This window comes from Haemaphysalis longicornis, unplaced genomic scaffold (genome assembly GCF_048455015.1).
Source record: "Haemaphysalis longicornis isolate Haplotype H1 unplaced genomic scaffold, Haemaphysalis longicornis Haplotype H1 scaffold_4, whole genome shotgun sequence".
NCBI classification, from domain to species: Eukaryota; Metazoa; Arthropoda; class Arachnida; order Ixodida; family Ixodidae; genus Haemaphysalis; species Haemaphysalis longicornis.
This window is the reverse complement of record NW_027526361.1, coordinates 28300067-28323453: the sequence shown is the minus strand read 5'-3', so window position 1 is coordinate 28323453 and position 23387 is coordinate 28300067. Positions and strand designations below refer to the sequence as shown.

Here is a 23387-nt window from a genome sequence, read left to right as displayed (position 1 = left end):
CAGCTCTTCGTTTCACCCATCTGTGTTTTTCCTTCGCCAGTATTCTAACCTTTCTATAGTCGCCACTGAGGTTCAGTGCCTGTTATTACCTTTTAAGTAGGGCTTCAGGTATGCGTTCGTTTCCGTCGTATGGATTTGGATGAGCGCCATGCCGTCCTAGCGAAATGTATCCATGGTCTCATTGTTTTTTATGTATCTGTGTACAAAGCTCTTCGTCCTGCTCTTGCTTTAAAAAGCAACACACTAGAGCCCTTTGGATTAAGGCGGCGATCTTTCTTCCTGCTGTCACACTTGTGAGCCCGGGACAGCTCTAACCAAATTTTCTAGTCCATTTTTCCCCCTCCAGTTGTTCGTTTCTGCCTATTTGCCCTTTTGTAATCACCTTGACGGTCTTTCCTCCTTTACAATTAGTGACATATTTCATGGTCAGCCTTCTCGTTTTTCTTTCACTCGTTTTTTTCTACGCCCCTGCTTTAGCTGGGCCGCGTTCCGGCAGCACAATTATAATTGTTAACCCCCAATTATTATTTTAAGTACAAATATATAGTAGATGGGAGGGGGGAGGGGCTGTACTGAACTCTAAGTCAAAGTTACCGTAATTTGCGTCGTTAACAACCTTTTTCGTCGATGGTTGGTTTCTCGTTCTCAATAGCTGTGTGCCAACAAAAGAGGACAAAGGGAACGAAAAGGAAAATAAGAGAGGAATGCTGAAAGACCCGAAAAGCTTGAAGTCGCCTCCACTACTGTTGATTAAAAGAGGAGCGTTCTATACCTCTCTGAAGGCGTTCGATGTCGCGCCAGAACGCACAGCAGGAAAGCCAACTTAACACAATGGGTTTCGCAAAATTGATGATGATGATGATAGTTTCATGGGAGAAAGCTTCGTTTTTTAACCATCTTTGTTTTAAGAAAGGGGCTTTGTTTTTATTTCAGCCTTATTTGTATGTAAATTGTAGGGATAGGACGCTTCTACTGTAGTGCGCACAGACCGGGGTGGCTCAGTGAATTTGGCGCCACTAGGCATGCGGTCGCGGACTTGACTCCCGCGGTCTCGGGGGCCGTTTTTACGATATGGCTGTTAAGTAGAAAACGCCCGTGTGTCGAGATTGGAAGATTCACACGCGGTGCAGATTAGTCTGTAACTCTTCACTTCATCGTGCCTCGTAGTTCCGGTGTAGCTTTGGCATCTGGCCTTTCTATTTAGTTTGTGTCGCCACTGGTGCATTTTTCGTTTGCTTCCTTTTTTCCGGGTTTCCCTGTAGAACAACGGTGTTTCCGCTCTGACGTTCCATTTTTGAAGCGAAGCTCTATAGTGTTCTCACTATAGAGCTGACGGGTGAAGTGAAAGAAAAAACCGCTTCCCGTGGCGGGAATCGAACATCGTGTAATGATGCCGCCGTCTATCCGACTTCATTTCGACATGGTTGAAGCGGTTTGGATTTGGAGAGGGGTGCATGGATGTGCAAAATTATCGAGAAAAACCCTGCACCCCACCGTGTAACGACGACGATGATCCGTCACGAGAAAGCTTCGCGTTCAACCATCGTCGTCAGACGGAGAGGTGCATGATTTTTTCTCTATAAAAGAAAAAAACGCTCAAAATACACGTTTATCAGCTACACATTATGTTGCCATGTTTTGTCTGCGCATTTATTTTGTATTCGGCCCATGAAAAACTCATTAGCGGGCCTTGGCCACAATTATGGCCGCACCCCAAGCCTTTGGTGCCGCCTCTCAGCCCCAGAAGTTGCGCAGTGGCAATGTTTGCATACAGGGAGTGCGACGTGTGTGGGCCGCAAGGGAGGGCAGCGGTGTATTCTCAAAAGCAAGTGAACGCACGGGTTCGTAAGGTCTTCGTGCTTAACGTGCCTGCGTTGCGCACCGCTTCATCGTTGGAAAGCACAAGCTTCGCCGTTTGCAATCCTCCATGTTCGAATAGTGTGGGCTTGTCTCTGCTTTAAGCGAAACGCGTAACACCAGGAAATAGAATGAATTCATGCTGTCGCCATCCGCGTGCGTTTTCTATAGTACGTGTGTGCGGGGTGCTAACCCGGTGCAACGCTCGTTCAAATACTCGCAAGTGGTCACGGAATAGAGGGTTATCGACCGTGGTTTAAATGGTCACCCTCTTTTGTATATTTTTTTAACACGAAAGTGTTTTATGCTGGGATCCACCAAGATCTGACTGACGTCATATCCGTCACGGAAATGACATCGCCAGAAAAGTTCTATTGACGCGGCCGCGCCAGGATTCGAGCCGGGATCTTTGTCGCCGCAACGGGAGGTGCCAGACGCTTTACCCACTGCGCTATGAGCTGAAGCACAGACGGTTGTATGCACGCGCCATATATCGTTCCTATAACCTCCTCCATTTAGATGGTGCTGCCTTCTGGGAAAGGTGAAGCGAAGTAATGCATCACGATGCTAATGAGCGCCGACAGTTGGCGCAAGCTGAGCTCGTCCCAACGCAACCGTCTGCCGTACACTCCACGGAGCAGGAACGCGGTGCTCGCACATTTGCCAAAGCGACGCGCCAGCAGGTCGTCGCTCGCCAAGCACACCCACAAGTTAGCCCCGCAAATCATGCTCCTTCGCTGCAGTGGACCGTGAGTTCACCGAACGGTTCGCTGGCAACCCGTTCGGTTTTTCGTTCGCATGGTTTGCGAGCGCGTGTGGTTTCATTCGGGTTTACGCAGTGCTCCGGCGCGTGCAATCCAGTGTCTAATGTTGATGCGTCTGACGGTGTCATACCGACGAAATATAAATAGCGATGTGCAAGTTCATTTCGATGCAGAATAAACATTCAACTGATCCTGTGAAGCCACATTTCACTTTCGGGTTTTACCGATTCCTACGAAAGCGGGATCAATCACATTTTTTATAGCTGTTCGTTCATGGCCGCGTGGTGACCGCTCAGCGTGTCCGTACGAAGGGAACTACGTTGGCGCCGCCTGTAGCTCATCTCGCAAGGAGTGCATTGTTGCCGTTATTGGCCTCTGAATTCATCGATATGCAGACAAATTCTCATTTCGATGCTGGTTTCCCAAATATCATTTAGAGGCTGAATAGTACATGCCAGTGAGATAAACCGACGCTTTAATTTATTTCAACTTCAAATTATTGGCTGTAGATTAAGCTCGTCCGACGGTTTACGGGCACGAACAGTGAAATTGACAGTTGGAGGTCCCGCTCTATATCCACTCTGTAGTTGTCGAAACTTTACTGCCACGGCATTACATTGCAGTTTGCAACCTCTCCGATTGCCGAGGTTTCCCCAAATTTATTAGTCCATCTGACTGTCGGACTGCCGTCAGCATGGCACACTGTGCACACACGTTGAAGTAAAAGAACTAGCGGTGTGGTTCATTATATGCGGATCTTTGTTGTGCCTCCGTGGATATATCCCGGCGAGCATTGTCTCGCTGCTTGGTGGCGAATCGTGCACGCATACTGAGCCGGAAGCCGGACTTGCTGTTTTTCCTGGATGCGCCGCAGTGTTACTCTCCGTTCTTGATTCTAGCTGTAGCTTGCCAAGCCGCGGCGTAAAACAAAAGAACTAGATTTATTTTTAGATGCGACGCATCTCTTGCTCTGAGGCATGTCCCTCCTGCGTCGGCGTTGTCCGGCGTCCGCACGCCTGCTGCGCATGCGCGACTCTCCTCCCGTCTTCTCTCCGACAGCTGTGCGCGCAACGCACTCACTCCGCCTCATCATCATAAACAACAGCTGTGTGCGCGCGCTTCGCTCGCTTCGCTCCGCTCTTGTCGCGCAAGCGTGCGCATGCCCGACTCTCCTCCGTTGTATCCTCGAGGCGCCGTGAATATAAAACGGGTATCGCGCTGCGCAGTCAGCGCTCGCTCTCGTTCGACTTCGCGTCACTTTGCTTGACGACTGCGTGCTTGACTTGATTCTTCCGATGAAGACGTGATGGAAGCGACGGTCCCTTCATGAAAAGTAAAATTACGCCCATCTTCCCGCGTATGAGAACACTCGCATGTGATGGAATGCATCATACGCGTTCACAACACGTTTCACCCGATTTAGAGAATCAACCCAATGCAACACGTTTCACCCGATTTAGAGAATCAACCCAATGGAAACGCCAATTGAACCCCCCCGATGCGTCGCATCACACCAGGGTTCCCTCGCGGGAAGATGGGCGTAATTTTTTCTTCGGTGATCGTTGTGCGTGCTGCCTTGCCTTTGGCTGGGGAAGGATGTCCGCCCTGGTCAGAAACGGGGGACCCTCGGAAACCCTCTTTTCTCTTTCCCCGCGTTAGTTTTTTTTTTTTTTTTTTCGTGGAGTTTAACTGCACCGCCTCCCGCTGGCATACCGCCTGATTGCATATCTTTAGTAGTTCATCTTTGGTCGTTTTGGAGAGAACACATGCCCGTGACACCTTGTTTTTCTTGAAGCATTTTGTTGAGTCACTCGCGGAATCGGTTCCGGTACTTTCGCAAGCTGCGTCTTGTATTCTACCCTGTATGGGAGATTGTTTGCTGAGATACCGCTATCTTCATTTACCTGACCTTCTGTAATGTCTGCGGTAATAGGCAGTTTTAGCATATTGTTACCGTGTTTACGTTACCGTTTACCGTGTTTGCGGGAGGCGACTGCGCAGCGCGAAAGTTACCACGAACGGTAACTTACCGGCACAGGCTTCACCTTCGCCAGCGGCTTCCGGTAACACGGTAAACGGTAACGCAAACACGGTAACGATATGCTAAAACTGCTTATAATGCCTGCCAAGCTTTGCGTTTTTAATTACTGCGTATAGTTGCGGTTTTAATTTCTGCGTAATTTTTGATGGCCTCTAAACTCTCCAATCTCATGATTTCAGCTGCTTGTTTAGTTTTTAGGTATGCGATGTATCCTTTACACTTAATTAAGTTAATTCAAATGTGCAGGCCGCCTATCGGTCACCTAACGAGAACTTGACCTATGCCTTCACTATTGCATGTGAGGGACATTATTCCTTCGCTGATGAACCGCACCCTTCTAAATCGACATCGCTTCCAAGCTAGCATATTATGTTCTAGTTGGGGTAGCAACGTCGTTTTTTGTATGCACTTCTGTTCCTGATGTCAAGCCAGGTTTACGCGGCCAACATCGCGCGCGTTTATGAAAGATTGATTTTTGGGTTGTTTGGTGACTTTTTGTTCGGTGTTTCGGTTATTTTATTTTCAGAGCACATGGACGTCCCTTTTGACACTTCACTTCGTTACGTACGCTAGGCGGAGTGCATGTTATTTCCCGCCGTTCTTTGTACCCGTGTACATTTACCCGTGTAAGTAACAAATTGCCATACAAGAAAACTATCGCTGGTGATGGCGTCACCGAACAAACGTCGCGGCGTTTTCGCATGCGCACTTTTAATGTAACTGCACCTTCAGCATCACAAATTCAGTCTCTATAAATTGTAAACATTTGAAGATGTTTTGCTGGCGGCTCCCGTTTCCTATGCGCAGTAACTGGCTCGAGCACAGCACTAAAGTTTATCGTGCAGCTTGGGCGGCGTTCTTCGAAAGCGTTTTTTTCTCTTTTTTTTCCTGCTTCGGTGGTGTTTTATGCGCAGTGCAGCCAGAATGCGCCTAATGCGAGGTTCGATTACCGCGTCCTGGCATTAATCGGAGTGGTCCTCTCCTCTCATTGCTCTAATCTGGTGTTTATATGCCGCATCGCTTTATATTGCTTTCCCTGAAACATTTTTCACACGGGTATTGTTTTTTTGTTGTTGTTTTGGCTGGTGGACACTGTAGATCCTCCACAACCCCGCTTAAGTTGGACGTTGCGTTAAAAGTGTAGCTGTGCAATCGACACGGAATGCAGCGAACCCTTGTACTTACCGTAATCGCGTTCACTAACAGATAAGTCAGCGAAACTATTTTTTTCGCAGCTCTGTAGGCATTCAAACCGCGGAGGGGTGCGACGCATCGATGCACTGTGGTTCAGCCGCCGAGCGGAATGGTATAAAATTCTCAGCGGAAACATCGCCTTGTCTTCGTTGCGCCATCGCGCTTGCGTAGTTGCACGAAACCACCTCAAGCGGCAGGGATGGTATGGCGTGAGCCATCGACCAATGGCGGAGGCCGACGAGAGAACGCGATCCGGTGCGAAGCTGAGGGGGAGGAGGGGGAAAGGGATGACTGTGAAGAGCCGCCACGCCGGTGCACCTTTATCGGAAGAGGCGCCTGGATACGCCGCGTGCATCGGCCTCTTGTTAACTGATATGGCCGTTCAGTAAAATTCTTGGAGCGCTTGGAGCGGTTCGTATCAGTCAGTGAGAGGAAGGGTACTGTCCCTTCTATTTCTCCGAATGATAAAGAGGCAGCATCCATAAAAGGCGAGGCTCACAACGCGAATGGTTAGGCAAGAAGGGGCCCGATTGTTTTCTTTTGAGGCGAAGCTTTCTTGGGCTCCTTTCCCACCCATCCGTAAGAGACGGGGCTTACAATACGAGGGATTAAAGAGGAAAAAAAAAAAAAAGAAGACTGTTTTTTTTTTTTTTTTTTTTTTGAGGCGCAGCTTTTTTGGGCTTCTTTCCTGGTTTTCGGGGGCTGCTGCTGCTGTTGCTTCTGTCGCATTCTTGCCGACTGCGTCCTGATAACCAGATAACGCTGCCCTCCGCGTATCGCTGCCGCGGGGCCGGGCAAATGAATCCGGCCCACCCTCCCGAGATCACCGGATGTCCGGACGCCCAAGCAGCAACCACCGGACGGACGTCCGTAGAGAAGATAGAGAGATTCTTTAAGCCTTCGCTATCATAAAAACACGCCTGCAGAAGCATGCCGTCAGTCACCCTCACAGATAGCGAGGTAGAATTTCTTACACATGCGCAGAGGCGCTGAGATGAGAGGGGTGTTGAAATTGACAGGTTGAAATTTTCTTGTTATCGATTTATAACGTTGATTCGGACCAGTGTCTTTTTATGCATAACTGTGTGTGTTGTGGAAAATAAATCAGTTGCTATACTCGGTGACAACTTAAGAACGGCACCGGAAGTTGCCGCTGTGCCTTATCACCGTAGCCGGATGTTTCTCCGCGCGGCGCAAGTAGGGCGTTACTGATTGATTGATTGTAGGGTTTAACGCGCCGACGCAACGCAGGAGATGAGGCGCGCCGTAGTGGAGGGCTCCGGATTAATTTTGACCACCTGGGGATCTTTAACGTGCGCCGAAATCTCGTACACACGGGCGTTTTTGCTTTTCGCCTCCATCAGAAAAGCGGCCGCCGCGGCCGGGAATCGAACCCGCGACCTCGTGCTCAGCAGCGCAACGCCTTAGCCACTGAGCCACCACGGCGGGTACGGAGTGATACACTACATGAGGTGGTGCCGTTCTTGAGTTGTAACCGAGTATAGTTGGCGCTTCGTCCCGTCCTTGGGTGTTCTTCCCTTGTCTGTGGAAGTTTTAATACAGCGCGGTTCAAGAGTCAGGGAGTTGATGTATGAGATATTTAGTTGAAAAGCACAGCGGTTTTTTTTTTCGTTTTTTTTTGCTTTTATATTCAATTTAAGCCATTATTTGATGCTTCGTAGTAACTTTGCACGTCCACGCGGGGATGTCATTCGGACTTGTACATCCGTTTCTGGATGTCCACTGTGCGCCCGAAAATGTGCAATGAACATTGTTTCTGACTCCCAAAACGCCTGCAGGCAGTGGGCGAGAGGGCGCATCGGCAAAACAGCTCACAGATTAGCAATCGGCTACAAATCAAATAATCCAATCAAAATCATATGGGCCCCTGGCCATGAAAACTCTTGAGGGCAATCAACAGGCTCACGCCTGGGCTCGCGCCTCCCTTCCCCGAGCTGACATCCCCCAAGCAGAGTTTCCTGTTCCTGTTATGCCCATATATTCCGAAATTCTAAGCTACTACAAAGCAACCCGAATTAAATTCCCACATCCTCATCCCAAGTTGCAAAGACGGGGTCAAACAGCACTCCGCTCAATCCAAACGAACACCTTCCCTCACCTCTCCCGTCTACACAAACTGTACCCAACCCAATACCCGAAGCTGTGCCCCAAGTGAACCAAGTAGCCACACTCTACCATACGGCAGCAGGGTGCCACAAAATTCACAAACCCTCTAACAGAGGAGCAGTGGAGTGAGGCACTGTCTAGCGCCGACTACGACGAGCAGTGCCGTACGATCGCCAGAGCAGCCACCGGCGCCCTGGAGACTGGAGCCCTGGACTAGGGGCACCCACCACGTCCCACTACCCAACAAACATAATAAAGTTATTTCTCTCTCTCTCTCTCAAACATGGACGTACAGTGCGTGTCAAAACTGGCCATTGAATGTTCGGCACGATGTTTGGCCGTATTTCGGACGTCCCACGTACGTCCGTGGTTGCTGGGGGAGGGAAGGGGGGGGGGGGGATAAGCAACCACACCAAGCACGATAACACTGAGAAAAAAATATGACACATGAAAGTCCGTTTCAACCCAGGTGGACTACGATGAAAGCTCTGTGTTACGTCGATTACCAGCTATGCGTGAGATTTTTCCCCGTCTCTTTCAAGCGCAGCCCTTTCGTGCTTTGAACGGCGTCGCCCAAGAGAACGGCAGGGGGCAGCAAGCGAACGCGAATTGCAGCGAACAGTGAAGGACGGTGAGCTACCGAGCACGAAGCAAGGCTGGGGTTACAAAACGACTTGTGCAACTCAAGGCGCTGTACTATACAGTCGTGGACAAATGAAATGCAATGAAATATGAACTGGAACACGCAAAATCAAAGAATATGAAAAGTGGAGATCAAATAACAGACCATTGGTGGTATATTTTGAAAGATGCGTTTCCAAAATTGTTTACTGTAATGATTAAACCACGCGACAATTTGACTTGCATGGAAAGAAATCGCGCTATTTCTTTGTTCTGGTTCATATTTTCGTATTAGCGTTTCATTTGTCAGTGACTGTACATGTCGTTTTTGTAACTCCCTTCTTGTTTTGTGTTTGGTAGAGTTCCATTTTCTGTCCAAGATGAGATACCATCTAGCTTCCCTTTGTTAACGGAGAGAGCGCGAGGAGGCAGGTGGGGCAAGGTACATCGGAAGCATGAGAAGCGAAGCGGAAAGAAGTCTCACAAGTACTTTGCCTCAGTATATCTCGAAATCAAAACTCTAAACAGCTGCGTTCAAATTTCGCATGATGGGGTATCGCAATCATCAGTGATTTTTTTTTCTTAATTTTTTCTTTGCTAAGGGCGTTGTGCATGTGCCAAGGTATCATTCCCCTACTTTTTCACGCCATGGGCCATTTATTGCCGGGCACAATCGGCTTCGTCGCTCTCTCGCTGCTGGTGAGGCGCTCTTACCATGCGATTGGGTGGCCACGCCCGATTTTTGACCATTGCGCGGTTGCGCCGAGGTATCATTACCCTGATAGTAGACTGTGATGGGTGACGATATGAGGAGTATGTGAGGCACTGATAAAGCCACCCCTTGACTAGCCTGGTCGTCGCCCGTATACCTTGAATCTTCACAAAAGTTCTGTGCGCGCTTGGCTTTCACGCATAGCTTTGGCGTCGTGCGGGAAAGCCAACGTAGTGGGGCTTGTTGGGCAAGCGACTTTGGAGCGAAATCAACTTTTTTGCATTGCATCTCTACTGTCGCGTGGAAGAAATGAAAGGATGATGGAGAGGAGTCTGCACTGAAAAAAGCAAGAGCTTTACAGACCCTAGAAAATGCCTTCACGGACTTCCGTTTGAGAACCACTGGTATTGGCAGCACGCCAAGAATTCATCCACCTCAGTGGCTTTAGCGGGTGTACGTCGGGATCGATCTCTGCTCAACCATGCACTTTTGAGGGAGTGGTTGCACGCCGCTAGGGTGGAAACTACTGCTGAGGTGCGTTGACAGAGCTGTCGCTGCCGCAGTTGGGGCCGGAAAAACAAACGTGTTTTGTCATTTGAAACTGCGCAGAAATTACCCAGCGGTGCGTGCCTTGAGGCTGGTTTCAGCTTGAGCATGTGGTGGTTGTTCCATTGGCGAGAGTGCAGTTTAATTTGGGTTTTCCAGTAATGCAGGAACATTTCAAGTGTGCCGTTTTACTTCTAGCCAGTTTTCTCCCTTGTTAACAATCTCAGAGACTGCTATTGCCACAATCTCAGTCATGACTTTCGTTACCACACTGTAGACATTTGGACAGTGCATTTTGTAACAGTTGGTTTTGCACTCACTTGCTTATAAAAAAACGTGCAATATGCCTTGGGGGGGGGGGGGGGGGGGAGAGGGGGAGAGGGGGGTAAGCCATTCACGTTAATGTATGTAAAACCAGGAAGACAAGACAATAAATGTGTGTGCATACTTGTCATCACGATGACTACCTATGAAAGCAATGAATCAGTTGGTACCTTTGTTCGAAATCCTGTGTCATATCAGATTCTCTGGTTATCCACCTTCAAAGAGTGGAATGGCTCATGACTCTTGTTTCTTGTTGTGCACTGATGAGAATAAACCACTGAAGTGATATTTATGTTTTGAAGCATGCTACCAGCATAAAAAAAAAAAGAAACAGTTGTACCATTCTCTGACTCGGATTTGGGCCATAAAGCTGGTGGGATTGCTGAAGCCTATTGTGCGTTCCATCAGGTGCACCCACACGTCACCCTGTCCGCTCTTTTGAACGGTTGCCTAGCCTTGGTCCGCTTGCCACCTTGGCTTTAGTTGGTGCATTGGTAGCAACTTAGTGTCTTACTACCCCTTGTGTGTGCAGGCAACCTCCACTAGGGTGCGGAGGCATGGCGATGCTTTCGCTCAAGATCAGCGTGCCCGACAACAAGGTGATCAAGACTATACAGTTCGAACCGAGCACACTGGTCTACGATGCCTGCCGCATCATCCGAGACAAGGTTCCAGACTCTGCGCTAAGCGATGGTCAGCCTTTTCTCCTCTGTTGCTGCAACTGCTTTGTGTTGTATGTTTAGCCAGAGATCTTGAGACAGCCAGTCAAAGTAGGCTCGAAACATCAAGCGAACAAACAATGACCAGCCTTGCAATAAAAAATAGAAGCTACGAGAAGCCCATTCACAGCCAGCTCTTTCTCCTTCAGTATGGTCACAGTGGGATTGCACAAGTTAGACCAGTGCTGTTGGGCAGCTATTAACACAAAGAGGCTTCACTGAGCAGCCAGCACTTCGAGGATCTCAGAAATGCCGCTGTGAAACTCTCGGGGTTTACGTACCCTTAATTGAGCGTTACTGGGGGGAAAAGTTCATTTGTGGTTTTGTTTCCTTGCTGTGGCAGCTGAACACTTTGACTACTGAACAGCCTTAGTCCCCAGATCTGTTTTCCTACCCTCAAAGCCCGAGATCCAGGCTCAACATTTCTTTAGATGTGGAATAGTATGGGGAATAGTAAGGTTCCGAAAGAACGCCCACACGAAGTACAGTGGTATCAAGGGAAAAATATAGGGTTGGCAAACTTTCGGGCCACGTGCAGAAAAGCTACAAAGAAAATGTCCGCATAGCCAACCAAAACTACGCAGATATCAAGGGAAAAATACGAGATGGGTGAACTTTCGGGTGAAGTACGGAAAGTACAAATTAGTGACTACATCAACACATGAATAGAGGATTCGCGTTTATTTAGTTCACTCATGGGTGCTAAAGCCATTAGAGAATGGGTGATCTTTGGGGTCCTTTAGCAAATTGAATATTTCACCCCCTAAGGGGGAGTGGGTGATCTTTTTGGGGAGGGCATTTTATCTTAACTTTACGGTAGTAAGATAGTATAGTCACTGTGCAAAACATTTAGTTCAGGTCAGTGACCAGTTGTGCGTGCCTGCTGTTGCAACATTTTCTTGCTCATGAAACCTTTCGATTTCCCTTCATGAGCTGTGCACATACTAGCTGCCAAAGAGCAGCTAGCACCAGTGGTGGCTTGCAGTGAGTGTTGTGTGTGGAATTCTGGTGCAGCCAAGGAGTACGGGCTGTTCCTGACAGACGAAGACCCCAAGAAGTCGGGCTGCTGGCTGGAAAATGGAAAGGCTCTTGGCTACTACCTTCTCAAGTCCGGGGTCAGTCTGGCATCCACCGCATGTCTGCTAAAGCGAGCCCTGGGCGCCCAGGTGTACTCTTCCGAATAATGCTTAGGGAATGCACTAGGAGTACACATCTGCTAGTTTTTTACTGCGTCACATTTCTAAAAGTTTGTTGTACGTCAAGATCTGCGAGCCAATCAGTTTTATACCAAATTGACCCAGGTTTAATGCACATATCACTGCAATGCTTACTCTATTGTTGTTCTCTGAAAATATAGAGCAGCCAGAGTTTTCACTGACCACCAATCGTGATGGAAGGGGGCATGGGCCATGAAAGAAAACAATGTAATTTGTGGTCAAGGCTCTCGTTCTGAGAGCTGAAATGTCATTACACTTGTTTTTCCTTGGTTAATGGCCCTGCTTTTCTCTGTTTGATCCACCCTAACCATACTGGTTGTTGTGAATTTCTTGGCTTCAACGCCACTCACTTTTATTTCGAGACTGTCTGGTGTTTTCAATCATAAATGTCTATGTAATGCTGTCTTATCAACACGATCTAACTCCTCATGCCATGTTGTGAAACTTGAATATCTGTTTTTCAAGACCCTATAAAAACACGAAAAGTAGGATTGTAAACATCTTATAATGCATGGATTTCTTATAGGTACCAGATGGGAATAAACCATCAATTGACAACAATGCTCAGAAGAAAAAAAAAGCCAATGCGAAATGTCTGGAGTCTTTATAGTGTTATTGCTGCTGCCTGTGCCAAAGTTAAAAGCTCATAAATCTTGTTAAAGGCCGTGTGAACCTCTGCACGGAAGAAACAGTTGAATTTGATCTTGGAGAAAGTTCAGGAGTGCTAGTATTAGCCACCATGTGGTAATCATGATGAAAGCGGGCTGTCACCAAAGCAGTTGAGGTTTCACGTGGGTTAGGGGATTCTAATGCCCTTATAGTTTCTTTGTTAATAAAAAAAAAGTGGCATTAACGTTGGGTAAGCATCACAAATTTTTTTTATTGTCACTGCAAGCCGGCCTAGCTGGAACTGATTCATTTTGAAGGTATTACCGCACAGAAACGGGGACAAAAGCTGTTCTGGCTGCTTAAATTCACATTGAGAAATGCTTGCCTTCAAGGTGAAAGGAGAAGAAGGCAGTATATTCAAATGCTCTTGAACATTCAAGCTTGGAAAACTTCACATGCGTGGTCTGTTGCAGCATCTAAGCTGCCCACCCTTCCTTATTGATGCTTGGTCAAGACACTGTCTTCTGGCTGGTATGCGAGGTGAAAGGTCTCAAATACAACTGTTTGGGCAGGAGCTCGCTCTACGTGTTGTGCTGTGCGAGCAAGTGGTGCGTGTGCCGAGTGTGGTGGGGGTCACTGCAGGACACGCTGGAGTACCGCAAGAAGCTGCGTCCCCTGCGGGTGCGTATGCTGGACGGATCGGTCAAGACAGTCCTGGTGGACGACAGCCAGCCCATCGCCAACCTCATGGTGGTCATCTGCACCAAGATTGGTACGTGGGCCAGGGCCTACTTAAACAACGCGGAGGCTGCTGAGTAGTGAGCGTTGCTTTTACTAGCAAGGGGGCTTCTCTTATCTCAGACCCTGTGCAGGAATAATTCCTAAAATTCGGTTACATATATACGTTTTGGAATTACACTGGTGATAAGCGAGGACACAGCGGCACTAAAACTGAGGAAATGTGCTGCATTGCTGCAGTCTCTTAGGTTGCACTGGAGTCAAGAAGCAGTGCAGGCGTGACTACCAGCACAGCTAAGCTAGTTGCTCAGAGTGGTGCAAGACGTTGCATAGAAGGCAATTTTTACTGTACAAAGAACATGCAAGGCATCTCTCTACTATTCAAATGAGATAATAGGCAGTGGAAAATGGATCTCCAGCAAAACTATGGCGGTTATTACATTGCAATACTCAAAACTCAATCAAAAGCAAGAAGCAGTGCTTGCTAAGTGCGAGTTACATCATCAGGGACTTACATGTAGATGCTTCTAGTGATCGCGTGGCACCTTTGGCATGTATTGCTCCACATTTCAGACCCCAAGAAACTGCTGACAGTGTGTATTGCTAATAACATTGCATATTGGTAACCAATATGCCGCATTTATTATATACTACTAACAGTGAGAACGCAGCAAGGGTGTCTGTTATTTGACTTGGAAAAACTAGCCCGCCCTAGTTCACTTGTTCAGTTTGTTGGTTAGACTCGTTTTTTGCAGTTGTGCGTGATAGGGTGCTGAGACTCTTACCTCTCTGCAGGCATCACCAATCACGATGAATTCTCCCTGGTGCGGGACCTTCCGGATGAAAATAAGGAGCCCAACACCGGCACCCTGACACTTCGTCGGGTATGTGCAGGCCTTGCATGCCTCCGAACCAGCAGCTAGTAGTGACCTTATTTCAATATAATGTCTTCACAGTTTCTTATTTACTTAGGCTCTAGCCCATTACAGGTGCAAACATCGAACAGGGTTCGCCTGTGGACAGACAAATTTTCAGAAGCCATAGCATTCATGTTATTGAACCAATTTTGGAGCAGCTATTCATACTCTGTGGGTGTTATGTGGAGGGGGAAAATTTCAGGCAGATTTATTGAAGGAGTGAGAAATCTCTCATAATTTTGCTCCCTTTTAAAACCTGCATAATTTTCGTAAGAGAAAGTTGGACTTTAAAAAAAATTTTGCTTGCCACATTTTATCGTTATTTATAAAGTGGCAAAGTTTACAGAAATCCACCTGGAAATTGCAGTGCTTTTCAACAGTCTTTGGTATCGACGTTTGTCTAAGGCTGATGAATACTTAGTGCCTCAGACAGTCTCAGCGCAAGCGAAACAGACAGTGGTGGCTGAGTGCTTGCAGTTTTTTTTTTTTTTTTTTTGCTTTAAGGTGTGTGTCGTGAGCTTCGGTGATCTTCCTGTTTCCACCCTTGCTTGTAGTCATGGTGACAAGCATGGGAATGTCCCAGTGCCATTAACTGCAGCTAGCAATGTATAACGCCCACAGAGTTTCTGGTGTGGCTGTGACGCTTGACTAAAAACTCAACTTAGGTTTGAATGAATATGTTGCACCGTGTGGCAGTGGCCATAATCTCTTGCACCCTTGCCAATGTGCCCTGCCATGCACAGCTGAGAAGTTTTGTGCACGGCTGAGAGGTTTCACTGCGGGGTGGTTGCCTCTTGTGGTGTGCAGGACAAGAAGGACAAGGACCGTGACCAGAAGATGGAGCAGCTGAAGAAGAAGCTGAAGACGGACGACGACCGTGAGTTCTTCACCGGGGTGGGGGCCGCCAGCGGTGGCGGGCCCCCTCATGCGTGTCCTCACACCACTGCGTGCCCTACGCAGTGAACTGGGTGGACCACTCCAAGACGCTGCGGGAGCTGGGGGTGGACGAGGACGAGATGCTGACCCTGCGGCGCAAGTACTTCTTCTCCGACTCAAATGTCGACTCGAGGGACCCCGTCCAGCTGAACCTGCTCTACGTTCAGGTGGGCCTCCCCCCCATGATCCCCACTGGCTTTGCTCAACACTAAGCTTGTGGGCATTCGGGAACGGCTTCCCTGTCTCAGTGGTTGCTCGAATAAAATGGACCGCCTTCACCTGCCTTCATTTACAGAGTTGAACTTGTACCTGTTGGGCTTATGATAATCGGACAGAGTGTGGGTGACTTGGGTGCAAATTGTGCAGGTCAGCCTAGGAATTGCGTTAAGTGGAGGGCTGCATAGTTACTGCTTATGTGCCGTGGGAGAACTATGAGCCGTCAGTTTGGTTTTAGGGCTTTGCTGCTCTCGTTTTGTGGAGATGCGTATATACAGCAACATTTTTTTCTTTGTATAAGTGCAATATTAATCTCTAATATAATTTTATAATGACAGCGTTCTTCTGTGATGTTCATCCGCAGCCTGGCACATTTCTGGAGGAGGACCATTGTTAACAGCCAAATAACTGTAGCTAAAAGCTATGTAAGAAACATATGAAATACCAAAGGTTGGCTTTTCACATTTTTGCTTAAAAAAAAAAAAGTGTTCCATGTGGGTCTTGAGTGAGGAACCACTGCCTGTCTGGAGAAGTTACTGTCAGCTGGCTACCCTCTAAATAGACTAGCCAGTGGGAGTGAGATAGCAGCCTGATCCTCAGGGCAAGTTACTAGCAGCGCTTGCAGGCTGCAACCAGTGCTTGACAGCGTACTAATGGTGCGTTGTGTGCTGCCCGTGGGGCACTGGTGGTGGGGCCTGCAGGCTCGGGACGCCATCCTGAACACGACGCACCCGGTGACCCTGGAGGAGGCGTGCAAGTTTGCTGGTCTCCAGTGCCAGATCCAGTTTGGGGACCACAACGAGACCAAGCACAAGCCGGGCTTTCTCGAGTGAGTGGTAATGGCAGGCTTGGTTGCTGCTCTACGAAGGTGCGGGAGAGTGATGGCCAGCGCACTTTTCTCCGCACAGCCTGAAGGAGTTCCTGCCCAAGGACTATGCCAAGATCAAAGGAATTGAGAAAAAGATATTTGCGGTGAGTGCTCGGCGGGCTGCTCTCCCGTGGTGGGGGCATTTGCCGCAACCTCCCAGTTTCCTCCTCCCCCTCCTCCTGCCAGGAACACCGCAAAAACATTGGCACCTCAGAGCTGGACGCCAAGGTGAAGTACGTGGCCCTGGCTCGCTCCCTCAAGACGTACGGCGTCACCTTCTTCCTCGTCAAGGTGGGTGCATCGCCTTTGCAGCACTGCATGGGGCATTGCCGTGCTCTTGGTGTGCTCACACTGGGCATGGGGAGCCGGAGTGCATGAGCACAAAAGCCTTGAAGGGGGTGGCGGTCAGCTTGTTTGAGTTGCTCTGCCGTGTACCCTGACGATGCTCTTGTGTGCAGGAGAAAATGAAGGGCAAGAACAAGCTGGTGCCACGGCTGCTCGGCGTCACCAAGGACAGCGTCATGCGTCTTGACGAGCGCACAAAGGAGGTGAGGTACACTTCACCTGCCTGCCTGTCTGTCTCAAGTACCCGGAAAGACATCATGAGGCAGGCAGTAGCTGAGACCGGACAGACGACAAGAGGAAAAAAAGTGTGAAATGCATCAAGAGAATGCAGTTGCAGCAGGATTGCTTTCTTATTCTTGATTCAAATTTAGGACGCATTGATTGTGGTCGTCCCTAAAGTTATTACTTCAAGGAAGGTTGGAGCAAAGCTGTAAATGACAAGACAGCTTGCAGAGACGGCCGTACCTAAGGTTATTCACTGAAGAGGGATATCTAGAATTAGTAAGTAATTATTGCAGCATTGGCATAATCTTAGGGCGTTTAAAATTTTCAAGTTACTAGACTGACCTGCACAAGCAAGCTGTGCACTATAGCAGGCACAGCTGAGGACTTTTAAGGAGCAACTCTCACATCAAGAACAAGCTCGTATTTTGCAGCGTTGATGTGGAGTTGTCATATGTGGCAGTTTAAGTAGTCAAATTTGGAACTTCATGAGAGCAGCTTAGCTTGGAATAAGGCTAATTCTAAACAACGTTTGGTTGTCTGGGCTGTCCATTAAATGCTGCATTAGCTAATGATGGGCATCATTCAGCCATCTCTGCTGTATGGAAACAATACCTCATGGTATGCACTGGGCTACCTGGGCCTAGATTTGGAACTAAAGGTCAGTTCTCAAGTGGACCAGAATCTTAAATCCTGTTATGTCTTTAAAGGAGCCATGAAGACAAAATACAAGTTGTGTTTATTAGAAAGACTGCTTAGTCCGGATAAAAATGATACCAATATCATCGCAATCTTCGAACAAATAACGGAGATATTGAAGAAAACGTGTGAAGCAGTTGCGACCCCCTAGCCAATTTCCCGCAACTTTTCTATGACGTCACGGAACCTTGTTTGTGCGATTGGCGGCCGCCTAATGATCTGTCGCGACTACACGTGACTGGACGTCTGTAATGGGGCCTCTAGTTCCATTTGGCCGCATCACTTGAATGCTAATGTGCAGTTAACGCACTGAAAATTAGGTTTCATTGTTGGCCCGTATGACGTCATAATTTCTTGCTCATAATTTGTCACTGTGGCACAAAATTTGAAAGTTTTTAAATACTTTTTCTTTTTTTTTTCGTTAAAAAAGCATCTTTTGTGGCTGTAATGGAGCTGAGTGAGATACTGAATTCTAGTTCTTTCAAATTAAACAAAGTTGTATTTTCTCTTCATGGCTCCTCTAATCTTAGCAAGCCAGCTCAGTGGCAGAGCAAACTCAGTGGAGGTAACTTACTTTTGAATCCTATCAAGCTAACTCTTGGTTGCAGCAGCTGTTTTTCTTACAGAGGTGGAACATTAAAACACTTAGGGGTCAAGATTTTGGTGGACATTGAAGATCCTGAGGTGATCTAAACTAATTTGTAGCCATCCACTATGGCTTGTCTCGTAGCGTAGGTGTAACATGGCAGGAACTAGAAAACTCTGCTATTCTTTTATTTCTCAGTTTTTAAGGAAAAAAATATTTTGCATGAACAGAGAGCACTATTTATTGAATGCTTGTAATGAAAAGCATATTTAATATTTGCGGCTATTAACTCATATTGGCAGTCATTGTACAGCCTGTGTAATCGGTATCCAGACGGCATAGTCTTGGAGTTCGTTTAGGGGTAAAGTTTCGCCTAATTTTGACCAACTCCATGCAGATCATGAAGGTCTGGCCACTGACCACTGTACGTCGTTGGGCTGCTTCGCCAAACAGCTTCACCCTGGTAAGCGATGTCGAGAACGTGTCTTCCGTTTACTTTGTGGGCAGGACTTCCAACCTCCTTCTTGGAAAAGTGGAACTTCACTGGAATATATCCATCTGGCTATAATGAAATGCTCCTATGCTGTTACTCAAAGCTCTCTAGAAACAATCTGGTTTGGCTTAGAATGCAGATGTGCCACATTACTTTAGTGCTTAAACAATAATAGCTAATCATGTACACCAGGAAGGAGTTTACATCTCACATAGTGTTAACTATCATTTAGAGTAACAGGGCCATTTTGTCTTGAACTCAAGTGCAAGGAGAGCACTTGGATAGCTCAATGCCTGCCTGGTATTGAGCTATAACTTCATGAAGAATTTATTTGCACTTTCAGGGTCTGTGTGAAGGTCACTTGTACATACGTTATGTTCAATTGGGGGATCTATTTTCCCCACTAGCTTCTTTTCGTGGTTTCTGAGCTCTGCCCTGGAGCTAACCCTGGCCAGAGCTTGCGTCTAGATGGTTTGTTTGACCTGCAAGCACATACCATATTTTTATGCATATAACCCGCACCAAAAATGCGAAAATTTCAGGGGTAAAGTAGAAGTGCGGATTATGTGCGAGATATTTCCTTTGATGCGGCTTCACCGCAATGCGCATTGTGCTGTGAAGCCCCTACGGCCGTAATAGTGACTAAACCACTCTTGTCCCATTGACAGTGCTAATTCTGCACACAAAGCCCAATAATATACCAACCTGAAAAAAAAATATTTGGCGAGTCGTCTGGTTACCTACTGTATAATGCGGAATATAGGTTGAGTCGGAATATAGGTCAACCTCATTACCTTGTAGCGGAAAAATGCAAAAAAAATAATTCAGTACACAATATCATTTTATTGAGGCTATAACTTGTTTCGTCTGAGATTACTCATTAGGGTTGTCTGAAATGTTGTCGGACGACTGCTGCCCGCTGGCTGTCGCCCACACAGCAAGTCGTCCTTGGTACAGTCCAGGAAATTGCTTATGCAGCACTTTTTAAACACTCACAAGACCATGTCATCGTGAAGCAGGTGCAAAGCATGGGGCACTCATTTGCAGACCATAGCAAGAGCCAGTCTCTGCAGGCGGCCAGCAAGCATCTTAGGGTATCCATTTGTAGAGACGTCGCATGATGTTTGCGGATAGAAGTTGCCATTTTGTACAGCAGCACAGGCACACAGAGCAGTGCCCATGGAACGGGGTCTTTCAAGCGTTGAAGATTTGCCCCTTCAGCTAACGCCAGTAGCGTACACTCCTTTGGTGAATTGCAAGGCGGACATGTCAGTGGCTTTGGAAAACCCCCAACTTTTCTGTTAAATGCTGCTGTGAACTGGCACCAAGTGCCAAAACTCGCTTCGAGCAAAAAATAAGCACGCACACATTTACTGACAGTGAGAAAAGCATGGAGAGAAGCAACAAAGATGGCAGCGCATTCGATTGATGGTGCTGGTGATGGTGCTTTTGCGGTTTGGATGGGCTCAATGGGCTGCCCGGTTGCCAGATGACAGTTAGAATTATGTCAGTCACCACTATATAGGTCAAGGGGTAACTTCTCGGCAAAATTTTCGGTAAAAAATCTCGACCTACATTCCACCTTATACAGTAGTCAGTTAGGTAAGTTTTTTTGCATAAACAAATGTGCCATGTTGCTGCTTTGGCACAGCCTTTCATGTATAAAATGTGCGGGCAATACGTGGGGATATATTTTTTTTATTCGTGGGCTGAAAGGGGGGAGCAGGTTGTATGCAGGGGCGGGTTATACGCGCGAAAATATGGTACTCATGGTCAAAATGACTGCTACACTTGACCACTTGTTAACTTTACTCATCTCTCGCAAGGCCTGCAAGAAAGCTTGTTTGTCTTTGTGGCACAGCTAGTGCCTCGCATGCACTTCTTAAAGATTGCTGTGCTTAGCCAAAGCTTCATTCAGGTCTTTGCCATTGATAAGTAATTAATGAAGTTACATTCTAGTTTGTGTTCTGGTTGCATTCCGCATAGAGTTGTCTGCACAAAGTTCAAAATGGATGCCATCATTTTTAGGCCATAAAAGGGGGTTTGGTGCCCTTCGATGTTTATATTCCCTTCCAAAGTGGGGCGTCAGGCTTCCTGTGCCCTTCCTGATGGCTCCTTCTCACTGCAGGACTTTGGAGACTACTCCGAGTCATATTACTCGGTGCAGACCACTGAGGGGGAGCAGATCTCCCAGCTCATTGCTGGCTACATTGACATCATCCTCAAGAAGGTGAGCACACTTTTACACTTCCTTCCTTACAACCTCTGTCAGGGTGTGACGTTGCAGATGCTGCAGATAAAACCCGCAAAGTGTTTTTCCACTAGTCGTATTGTCTGCTGTGTGCTAGCCAAAACTCTTTCTGACGGCTAGCTTTATATGAAGGAAGAGGCAATGAGAAATGGATTGTTCCCCCTTTAATGGCAGACATTTCTGCTGTAAACATTAAAAGGATTTAGAAAATTTTGTTGCATTGTACAGTCGAATCCCGCTACAACGAAATTGACGGGACGTGCAAAAAATTTCGTTGAAGTGAAAATTCGCTGAGGCGAAATCTGCCCCAACACAGCACGGAAGGGCAAGAAAAATGGCCCCGGATATTTCTGCGTCATTGGCAGCATAATACAATGTTTAGAAAAAGGAGTGACGGGCAGTAACGCCGTGTTTATTCAGATAACAAACATACCAATGGTTATCTGTTTTTTTACATGCACGCAAAGAGTGCTATACTGAGGAGGAGGGGAGAGGTGAAGAAATGAAGAAATGCAGGCGCAAAGTGTATTGCTGTACAACAAGGCGTTTCCACCGAGCTGATTACTTGCAGATAGCTGCTAGGCGGTTGGAAGCCCCCACTCGCTTGTGGCAGGAACGGCGTCATTATCTTATTTTCTGACTAGGCACCGCAGCAACAGATCTTGGCAGGCAAGCTGTGCGCGCTTTCATTTAAAGCGACCGCGCGCTTGCGACTAAGATAGGATGACGCAGGTTCAAGACTAAACACAAAAACATTATTTTTGCTTTTGACTTTGAAGAATTGTAGAAGGAAAACTGCAAGGACAGCTGCTCACCACACATACATGACGGCGCTGCGGCAGCAGCAGAGCACATTCGCGCGATTTCAACTGGATACGGATTGTCTATAGCCTGTATTCAATAGCGAGGCACGCATGCAGGCAACCATGTGAGTGTGCCGTCACTGGTTACGTCGGGCTCCGCGGGATGGCGGTACTTGTCCGTGCTAAGCGCATGATATGGTTTGTACGTTCCAAGCTTTAGCCCACCGAATGCAAACTAATGCCTCGACTCCAATATGAGTGCGATTAATAACATCTCTGTTGACACCATCGTTGAGAATCGGGTTGAAACGGAGCAGACGACACACGCCGGTGTTTTCTTTTCTACGGCGTGCGGCCGCCTTGGCACAAGCCGCGCCATGTCCGTGGCCATTTCCAGTGTTGCCAAGCGAAGAAATTGACAGCTAAACTTTTCAATGAATACCACCTATAGCTCCGGCTTGGTGAACCTGGCTTGCGCCTCATGTAAAAATGGCCCACCGCATCGTTATCACCATCAAACAATGGCGTGGCGTCCACCTATGAGTTTGTTTTTGTTTGGGTGGCAGTGTGGGTGCACCGCGCATGTTTTCGGTGAAACTAAGCGTCCTGAATGTATAAAAAGTTACAGATAGCTGGCGCTATGCTTATTTTATTGTAAAATAATTGTTCAAATCCAGCCCGAATCATCGAAAATTTCGTTGAAGCGAAAGCAAGCCAGACAAATGGTTGGTTGTGGCGAGGACTTTTTTGCATTGACTCCTATGGCTAGCTGACGGGGAATTGGAAATATTTCGTTGAAGCGGACTTCGTTGTAGCGGGATTAAACTGTAGTGCAGGCCCTCTTGGGATGCAAGAAAGTGAAGTTTTGTGCCTGCAATTTATGTATAGGCATCCTTAAGTTTTTCTTTGATGTACTCTTTTTGCAGTGCAAGCTATGTAGTCTTGGAATAAGGTTCCTGCCCCCTAGTAGGCGAAGAGTTAAGGAAACCATTAAAGAAAAAATGTGGCGGGATTAAACAAAATGGTTGTTTTTAATGACGAGCTGCGTAGGAACGGCAGGCTAGTATTCGGCGGCTCTGGTGATGCCCTTGTGTGGCCAAGGCCAACCTCATTGGTTCAGCGGCCGATTGCTGACTGAGTGTGCTTCTGTTCTGGGCCTGCAGAAGAGGGCCAAGGACCACCTGGGCATTGATGGAGACGAGGGGTCCACCATGGTGGAGGACAGCGTCTCACCAGCCAAGTGAGTGTGCTTTCCCCTCCCCACATGTTGGTATCACCCGTTGATGAATGAGGGCAGGCATTGGCCGTTGAACAGGGACCACCCTCCTGGGTACCTGCCTTCTTTCCCTTTGGTGACAAAGAGGGCTGGAAGTGGGGCAGAACGTAGAAACAACTCACGAATGTGGGCTTAAAATGTGTGTGGGGGCCTCAGCTCTGGCCTAAGCTTATTTCTAACGTACCACTACTGGCACGTTTCGAAGGGTTTTCCAAAGGGTGGCTACCGTATTTTCGCGCGTATAACCCGCACAAAAAATGCGAAAATTTCAGCGGCAAAGTATGCGGATAACAGCGAGGTATTTTC

General features: G+C 47.5%; 1 protein-coding gene across 4 annotated transcripts in view; it reads left to right on the top strand.

The window, feature by feature from the left end:
• The window catches only part of Rhea (Talin_middle and talin-RS domain-containing protein rhea), a 100183-nt gene that overhangs the window by 28896 nt on the left and 47900 nt on the right, over positions 1–23387 (top strand). For all 4 annotated transcript variants that reach the window (XM_077706231.1, XM_077706232.1, XM_077706233.1 and 1 more), the window contains exons 2-14: positions 10719–10879; positions 11920–12020; positions 13374–13503; positions 14265–14353; positions 15194–15263; positions 15347–15489; positions 16240–16367; positions 16447–16510; positions 16593–16697; positions 16865–16954; positions 18656–18721; positions 20880–20981; positions 22969–23045. In XM_077706231.1, the coding sequence (XP_077562357.1) occupies positions 10719–10879; positions 11920–12020; positions 13374–13503; positions 14265–14353; positions 15194–15263; positions 15347–15489; positions 16240–16367; positions 16447–16510; positions 16593–16697; positions 16865–16954; positions 18656–18721; positions 20880–20981; positions 22969–23045 (1326 nt within the window). The remainder of the gene's footprint in view (positions 1–10718; positions 10880–11919; positions 12021–13373; positions 13504–14264; positions 14354–15193; positions 15264–15346; positions 15490–16239; positions 16368–16446; positions 16511–16592; positions 16698–16864; positions 16955–18655; positions 18722–20879; positions 20982–22968; positions 23046–23387) is intronic.